At 30.8% G+C, this 9928-nt stretch overlaps 1 protein-coding gene across 1 annotated transcript; it reads left to right on the plus strand.

Moving 5' to 3' along the window:
• The first annotated feature begins 3782 nt into the window (after positions 1 to 3782).
• Positions 3783 to 6550, plus strand: LOC129891278 (uncharacterized). Its single transcript, XM_055966585.1, has 7 exons — positions 3783 to 4058; positions 4514 to 4909; positions 5087 to 5263; positions 5431 to 5541; positions 5677 to 5745; positions 5846 to 5956; positions 6032 to 6550. The coding sequence occupies exons 1-7, from the start codon at positions 3783 to 3785 to the stop codon at positions 6548 to 6550; spliced, it is 1659 nt and encodes a 552-aa protein (XP_055822560.1).
• Positions 6551 to 9928: the final 3378 nt, after the last annotated feature.

Below are 9928 nucleotides of genomic sequence, written 5' to 3' on the forward strand. Positions count from 1 at the left end.
AAAACTTTAACATTCTTCCAATCATCTATCGATGGATGCCCTCCCACATTATTTGTTTCTAAACAATACTTGAGGTACTTGTGATCATCATCATACATTCTTGAAAATGCTCTTTCAAATTTTACAACTCTATCTAGCATCATATATGTGGAGTTCTACTTAATCTCAACATCTAAAGTCAAAAGACCATGAGTGTCAATCTTAACCTTCTCGACAAATGACTTAAAGAAATCAAACCTTCCAGCTGAGGACTTAACATATTTGATAGCATTTCTTATCCGAGAAATAGACTCATTTTGTTCACCGAGTCCTTCTTTCACGATCAAATTTAGAATATGAGAATTACATCTAACATGTAAGAACTCATTTCCTAAGATGCCTTCTTTCCAATCCTCAATTCTTCTCTTCAAATGTTTAATTGCAGAATCATTAGCAATTGCATTATCTAATGTTAAGTGTAACGTAACAAAAAAATAAAGAAATTATTTAGCTAATTGTTGTAGAAACTTTAATATCAAATTCTAAGCTTAATCACACTTTCTATAAATAAGGAAGATCTTTGAAGATGGAAATATATATTCATATAATATTCTTGATCATAAATAGTATATTATGGTATCAAATATTTGATCAAGACTTATTGTTGGTAATTTTTGAGATTTTATTTCTATATAAATGGCGAATTATTATTATTATATATATATATATATATATAAAGAGGATATGATTGTTGAAGGGGGGTAATTCTAAAAAAAAAGTGAATTGTTATAGATGGTTGTTGTTGTTGTTGTTACAGGTTAAAAAAATTATTATAAAGAGATAGAATATAATATAAAAAGTTAATTTAGAAAAAACATAATTGTTATAGATTTCTACTGAAGTATTGTTATATAAAAATATTGTTATAAAGAGATTGATTTGACTGTATTAGTTGATAAGAAAAACTTTGAGTTTCTTATATATCGATATTAGTTTACATAAACCTGCATTGCACATGATAATATTTTAGAACAAAGAATATTTTTCATTTCTCCCATTGAAGATTTGAATTTTATATGAATTAATCACAAAGTATAATAGTCTAGATTTCAAGTTCTTTTCTTTTTCATTTTTCCATTACAGGAAAAGATCTTTTTCAAATAATCATCCAGATATTTAATTGTTATTAAATTCATAAAAGATATGTTGACTATTAATATTAATATTAATATGATTTATAATAAAGGACTAGTTCTTCTACATTGCGTCATATTCACATCGAAGAAATAGATTCGTTCTCTACTATAAAAAAATATATAATATAATCACGTCTAATACTAGTACTAATCACTAACTCAAACAATGAAAAATCTAATAATAAGTAATATTGAATAAAAGGTGACCAATTAACCAAATAATGCAATTACTTGTTACAAATACGTACATCGTAAATTTTTGAGATAATTATAGTCCAATACCTTTGAATAATCTAGTTTATAAATAATCAGTAAATATATATATTTTTGATATTTAAATTTAATATACATATATATACTTATAATACATAATTAATGTATAAATTTTGTATATTTTTGTGATGTTGATAAATAAATTTGGCCAAGCTATACATATCAAGACGTTTTCCTGATTTTTATGTAAGAGAGTAGTAAGTTGGGTACAAAATTAGCCATAAAAAACAGGGTAAATTACCCTTTTACACATATTCCCCTAATATATTTACTTTTACTCCTATATACACCAAAAAATTTCCAAATTCCCCCTTTTTCCTTTCTCTCTCTAAACCTCACTGATACATTTGCCCTCTTCCTTCATTCTTGCCCTAATTTGCTCTAGTTAATTAGTTACTCTTCAACTGTTAATCAATTTCAAGGTTCCAAATAAGGTACTGTATCAATCTTTCCTTATATGGAATTTTAATTCATCCTCATTCAATCTGATTTCTCCTAAAATTTGTATATTTTGATTTCTTCTGAAAATCTTTGAAAAATTTTCTAAATTTTTATCATTTGCTTTCTTCTGTAAATCTTTCTATTTTTGTTTCTCATACCTTCAATTATACATATGGAATCCGTTCATGGTCTCAAACAGTCCACTAAAAATCAACGAATTCTTGTTTCTCCTAGTTCTGATTCGTCTTGGGAAGGTTACGACGAAGTTAGATCCAAACATCGTAATGATCCAGCAGTGATGAATAAGCTACGTGAGAATTTGAAGTCGAAAGCTACAGTTAAACATGCACCCAATGAAATAGACAAAAAGATTGAAGGGGTTACAACACGTCCTAATCTCCCAAAGGTATGTGTTCAATTAAGTTTTTTGTTTTAGAATGAAAATTTTGTGAAGGTTTTAATGATTCTGTACATAATATCTTTTTAAAAGGAAATCTTTTTGGAGATTTTCTATTTCTGATACATCATGTTTAAGTGTCAGTTTCTGTTGTTTTAATTTTTAATAATTCTGATACATATACATTTATGTATCAGATACATAATATCTTTTTCAAATGTATTTTTTTTGGAGATTTTCTATTTCTGATACATCATGTTTAAGTGTCAATTTCTGTTGTTTAAATTTTTAATGATTCTGATACATATACAGTTATGTATCAGATACATAATGTCTTTTTCAAATGTATTTTTTTGGAGATTTTCTATTTCTGATACATCATGTTTAACTGTCAGTTTCTGTTGTTTTAATTTTTAATGACTCTGATGCATATATATTTATGTATCAGATACATAATATCTTTTTCAAATGTAATTATTTGAGATTTACTATTTCTGATACATTATGTTTAAGTCTCAGTTTCTGTTATTTCAAGTTTAATAATTCTGATACATCTATATTTATGTATCAAATACATAATGTCTGTTTCATATGCAATTTTTTGAGAATTACTATTTCTGATACATCATCTTTAAGCCTCAGTATTTGTTATTTCAAGTTTTAATGATTCTGATACATATACATTTATGTATCAGATACATAATGTTTTTTTCAAATGCAATTTTTTGAAGATTTACTATTTCTGATACATCATGTGTAAGTGTCATTTTTTGATGCTTCAAGTTAATGATTCTGATACATATACATTTATGTATCAGAATATAATATATAATTATTTCTGATACATCTTCTGTATGTATCAGAATCTCATCTCATGCATCAGATATTTTAATGCATATGGTACATCGTATTTATGTATAAAGTTCAAGTTGTATTTAACCATTTTCATGTCAATGCAGGGAATGAAATACGTCATCAAGAAGATCCCGTCCCACCCATTGAGATTCGGAACGGCATATAGGGCTAATTTTCTTGATGATTTTGAATCATCAATAGGTGAAGAAGGTATAAAGTTATTTAGGCAATCCATATTTGGTCACTACTTAGATATGCCAAACTGCAACTTTCAAGGGCAAATCATCAAATGCCTCTTACTTCTTGAGGTAGACCAAAAAAACAAAGAAGAATTGCACATTCGTCATGTGCAGGGTAATATACTGCGATTTACAATAAATGATTTTGCTATCATTACTGGTTTATGATGTACCGGTAATATGAATGACTTCAAGTATTCTGATGATCAAACAAGTAGATTATTGTCTTTATATTTTCCTGGTACCAAAAATGGGGTCAACAAAGCTCGTTTCGTTGAGTGTTTTCTGGTTGGAGGATGGAAAACAAACGAAGATGCTGTTCAGATGGCCATTCTCTATTTCATCCATACTTTTGTTTTTTCTCAACTAGGTGATGCACCTATATCAGTTGATGATTTTAAGATGGTAGAAGATGGTAGTTATGAGCAATATCCATGGGGGAAAATAGCATATTCAAAATTGATAAAAGGAATGCGTCAGGAGTTTTCAAATGCCAAACAAATGTATCGTCTAGGCGGCATGCCATACGCTCTGAATGTTTGGATATATGAATGTGCATCTCAAGTTCCCTCTGAAATTGCTGTAAGAGTGGGTAATAAAATTCCCAGAATTCTTAACTGGCGTGTTGTCGCCGTGAATCCAAAATTTGAGACCTTCATGTCTACCATCTTCAGTGAGGTACATGCTTTGAATATTATTCGTTTATGCACTGATTCATTATACATAAAATCTAAGATATATTATATATTCATGACCTTGATACAGTATAATTTGATTCATAAAGTAGATGTATCAGCTCATATATTTATGTATCAGGATATAAATGTATCAAGATATAATGTATCTGATACATATACTTTATATAACCTTTCTGATACATATAATTGTATGTATTAGAAACTCATTTATCAGTATTTACAGCTCATGAAAACTCTATATTATGTATCAAATTATAATGTATCAAGAATTACATCTCATGATACATCTGCATGTATGTATCAGATAATGTCGTTTTTCTATCAGTTTAGCATGTATGAAGGATTAATGTTTCTGATACATCATGTTTATGTATCAGCATTAACATGTATCAATTATTCAATTGTTTTCTGACAATCAATCAATATTTTTTGCAGTATCCATGCTCCAACATTGTCCAATCTCAACATGAAATGGAATCTATTGTCGTTCATGACAGCCAACAGAAACCTGAAGCTTCAACATCGGCTGCCAAGGTCAATTTCAGAAAACCTCATGAAGTCCCTGGATTTGAGGACTTTTCAACAACACCACCCACAGAATTATTAAAGAGATCCAGGGATGTCGCTGATACATCTTCTCTACCTCCTTCCAAGAGAATGAAGACTTCCCCTGCTAAAAAGCCAATTCAAGTAGAAACAGCGCACAAGGATTTCATACCACCAAATGAATTAGAAAAGCCTGTTTCTCCTGACAATGAACCAGGGGCGAAGTCACCAAATGAATCAGAAAAGACTGTTTCTCCTGACAATGTACCAGGGGCGAAGTCAGCTGTAGGAGGTGAATCTTTCGATCATTCGGATCAAATTATTCATATGCAATTCAAAGCATTGAAGAAGTCCATAAAGAAGTCTCTAAAGAGATACGTAAGTTTTTAATTTAAGATGATTCACATACAATATACTTTTAATTAGGTGATACATTCTGATTTTTCATATACATGTATCAAGGTTGACCGGAAGTTCAAGCGTTTGGAGAATAAAATGGATTCAAATCACATTGATCTTTTGAAAGCCATCGACAGTATGGCGAACCGAATGACTGGCACATCATCTCAAGTTAAAAAAGATGATTTTGATCAAACATTCCATGTGGTTGAACAACAAGAATCACCTACTGGATTGGAGGTGCACAATTTTGCAAATAAATCTGACCCATCCCAAAAAAATGACAAATCTAATGTCCAGGAAGATATTAAGGTACATACATCATGTAATATTTGATATTTATGCTTTTAAACTTTTGGATACTTTTCATTGTCATGTATCAAATGTAAATGTTATTATGTTTTCAGAGACCTGAATCATCCACCATGATAAATCAGGTGGACAATATATCAGAACAAAGCATTTCAGCAGATGTTCCTGAATTATTTGATCAACAAGTTTATTCTGATACATTAAAGGTAATGTATCAGAAACAAATTGATGAACTATTTGATTATATATATATATTTTGTATAAGCTCAACCTCTTTAAATATATATATATCTAGATATTTAGTACATATATATCATAAGTAAATGTTATTATGTTTCCAGGAAGATGAACCATCCGTCAAGATACAAAATGTGGATGATGTATCACAACATAACATTGTATCAAATGATGTATGATATCTGCACAATTTTTATTAATTAATTGATTTTTTAAGATAATGTATTATATCCACAGTTTTTTATTAAGTAATTGTTTTTTTAACATTTGTAGGAATCGAAAACATTAAATTTTACACCGCAATTGAAGGATGTATCAGCACACCAAATGGAACCACAAAGAGCAGATACTGATCAGCTTATTGCTGATTCTGATACATTACAAGTAATGTATCAGATACATTACTGAGATAAAGTCAACATTATTAAGTTTTTTAATGACGTTATACATTACGTGTAGAACACTAGAAAGAAAGATGGAAGAGTAGTCGATGTTAAAACTGACAAAGTAGAAGAGCAAGTTGAGGAGATTGAAAAAGAAAAAATCAAACCAAGCACATCAGAATCCAATACTTCAGCACCATTTTCGACCGAAACTCTGGATGTGATAGATGCTCTAATATACGGACTTCCATTACCAGCCATGCCATTGACAGCTGTTAGTCATGAGCAAGTTCAGGATGAATGTCTATTACGCGATAACCAGCTACCAACCACTCTTCCATCAAAAGCTAATGTATTGTCTGACGATGCAAAGACACCATTTCGAAGAAGCAGGATTCCTTCGAAGATCTTACAGTCGCCGTATCTTTCAAACTTTGGGTCGAGTGAAAAGGGAAAGGAAAATTTATCAGCTGTTATGCATCAGACATACCCTTTTGAAGGTTTTGGTATATGCTATCATCCCTCATCTGAGCTTGTCACAGACTACTCTCAATGGATAGATAAAGGACTTCTAAAATCACATGGCAACAAGTAAGTATGATATATTCAACTTATACCCATACAAGTCGTGTATTATATTTGTTATGTTATTAAACTACAAGCTTCCATTCAGGAATTCGAAGAAGGATCATTACAGATCTAAGTGCTCTTTATTCGGCTTTAAAAAATGGACTTTGTTGTGGCATTTCCTAAAGATAAGAACTGGTTCTACCTAATGTCACAGCCGAACAGATGCTGGAACGATGAGGTAAAAATTTCATCATAAATAATATGATACAACTCATACTAACTACCTGATACATACATACTAATGTATCTGATACATAGATAGATAAATGTATCTGATACCTACATAATCTGATACATGATGCTAGTTGTTATATAACTAATACTTTCTTAAAATGTGCAGCACATCGATGTAATATTTTACTACCTTCGGAAGAAATCGAAGATGCAGTTGAGCAATCAGTATCGATACACAACGACAAACTGCATTTTCAAAAATTACATCAAATATGCACACACACACTACTATCACCTTCCACCTAACATTTCGACACAAGAAGATATGGCAAGGGCCACTATTACAGCTCATCAAGAGAGATCCGTGAAGAACATAATAAGAGGTTTCTCAATACCAGCCGGTTTGCCCTGACATTTGGTAGATGAGCTATACATTCCAGTAAACTGCGACAGGGATTTTCATTGGGTTCTTGCGGTAGTTGTGTTGAAAGAGAGGTTGATACGTGTGTATGATTCATCGACTAGACGAAGAAGTAGCAACCCTTCCCAAGAGATCCAAAAGATAGCAGCAATGCTACCAACATACCTGCAAGACAGTGGTTTCTTTGACAACAACAAACGTACTGATTGGTCGTCTCTTGATTCATACAAGGACAAATCAACCGATAACATGCTTGAACCACATCACCCATTTGCAGTTGAGTATGTTGAAGGAATTGCGCAACAGGGAAGTGACAGCTTGTGAGTATTAACATCGGCTATGTATACCTAAATCATTCATATGTCAATTTTAATTTTTTTAAATTCGTGTATTCCTTTCTTTGCAGGGATTGTAGAGTTTTCCTGGCCATGTTTGCTGAATATCTTAGTGATGGAATTTCTATTCTAAATACCGGACTAAACGCTGAATTCTTCCATTCAAGATATGCCACACTCTTATGAAGATATGATTGTCAGAAGGCCATGGATGGTTATGTTAGCGATAACGACGATCCAAAAAAACCTAGGAGAGACATCTCTCCAAACCAAGGAGAACTGATTAATGTCTAATAGTTTTTTTTGATAGTAGACATTTTAGGTGATTCTGATTCTTTCAATGTATCTGATACATAAAATGTAATGTATCAGATTTTATATGTTTTAATATTTCCATACATCAGATTTACTATGTTTTTCTCTGGTGTCAAAATGGAATATAAAATCAAAGTTTATGTTTTATATTCTACTGTATCAAACTTGTATCGAGTATAATATTCATAAGTGTCACATTTTTTGAATTCTGATACATGAATCAAGTTTTATTTATTATGATACATCATGCACATGTATCAGATTCTCATTTCTCAATATTTAATGATTCCGATACATTAATTTTTTGCATAAAAATTCTATGTCTCAAGATTTAACGTATATGATACATCTTGCTTAGGTATCAGATTCGCATTTATCAAGATTTACTGCATATGATAATCTACAACCTATATCAAATAAGATCTTATGTATCACCCACAACTCTTGTGTAATTATGGTTGTCAAAAAGACAAGAATATTTATGTTTGGAAAAATAACGATCCAAAAAATAAACCATGTAAGATTTCATTAATCCAAGTCAAGGCAAACCGATGGACGTCCTGTATTTTATTTTAAAAAAAATTGTAGCAATAAAATGTTCTAATCTTGATACATATCAACTGAAAAAAGATTTTTATATTTATGTCACGTGTCAAACTCAAATATAAAATATAATAATAGATGTTATTATATGATTCAAATAGAATGTATACCGAGATACCACAAACATCATATCTATTTAGGAATGAAATTACAAGTCTTTCTGTTGTGGCCTTCGTGGCCACAACGTCCACAAGAATTTATGCTACTTGTATCTTCTCACTAGCGAACTTTTTTCTCCCTTTCTTTGGTCTTCTTGGCATCCTTTTGTATATTGGCGGTAAGACAAATTATTCCAAAATTTCCTTCGGATCAGTCCAGTCTTTCTTATCTGGCATTGGAACCATTGGTAATTCATAAGTATTTGCCAACGCCTCTGGTTTGTAGTAATCAGAACAATATGGGTGCAGGTCAGTAATGTTCTTGCTCTTTAACACTACAATTGCATGTGGACATGGTATCTCGTCTAGTTGAAATCTACCACAAGTGCATGTTTTTCTCTCTAGACACACAATGTATCTTATACCTAATTCGTAAACAGAATAAAGATACTCTGATAAAGCAACAACCTGCAGGAATTATATTTCAAATATATGTATCAATACTGCTTCCTCACACACACAACTATGTATCAGAACTGATGTAAAAGGGTAATAATTATCATAGGATATATATATCAGATGAATCAACAGCCAGCAAGAAATATATTTCACATATATGTATCAGAAAGTATGTATCAATTACAGAAATGATGTATCAGAACTGATGTATCAGTATGTACTTTAAACATGTTATGTTTATATGTGTCAGTACTTATGTATCAACTACACATTTGATGTATCCGAATTGATATATCAGTGTATAATGAGCACAGGCTATACCTGAATGACGAAGCAACAAACTGATATAAATAAACTTCACATATATCTATTAGTACTTATGAATCATCTACACAACTAATGTATCTACACTGATGTATCAGTATATATTTAGAACATGTTATGCATAACTGATTAATCATCAACCTGAAGGAAAATAATCTTTACATATATGTATCAGAACTTATGTATCAAATGTAGAACTTATGTATCATAATTGAAGTTTCATTATTTAATTAGCACATGTTATACATAACTGATGAATCATCAGCCACCAAGAAATAAATGTCACATATATGTATCAGAAAGTATGTATCAATTACAGAAATGATGTATCAGAACTGATGTAACAATATATATGTATCAGAAAGTATGTATCATGTACCAGAACTGATGTATCAGTATATATGTGTCAGAAAGTATATATCGTGTACCTTCATTCTCGAACACTTGATCGTGTTTGAAATTAGGATATCTTCGAATTTTCTACCCAAAGTATGTTTTGTATAAGATGCTATTTCCCTATTTTTGCAATTCCAAGAACCAAATAACATTCTCGTTTGCTCTAAAAAGTCAATTATAGGCAGCTCTCGTACTTCAACAAGACATCCATTGATATA

This window comes from Solanum dulcamara, chromosome 1 (assembly GCF_947179165.1).
Source record: "Solanum dulcamara chromosome 1, daSolDulc1.2, whole genome shotgun sequence".
Classification (NCBI taxonomy): Eukaryota; Viridiplantae; Streptophyta; class Magnoliopsida; order Solanales; family Solanaceae; genus Solanum; species Solanum dulcamara.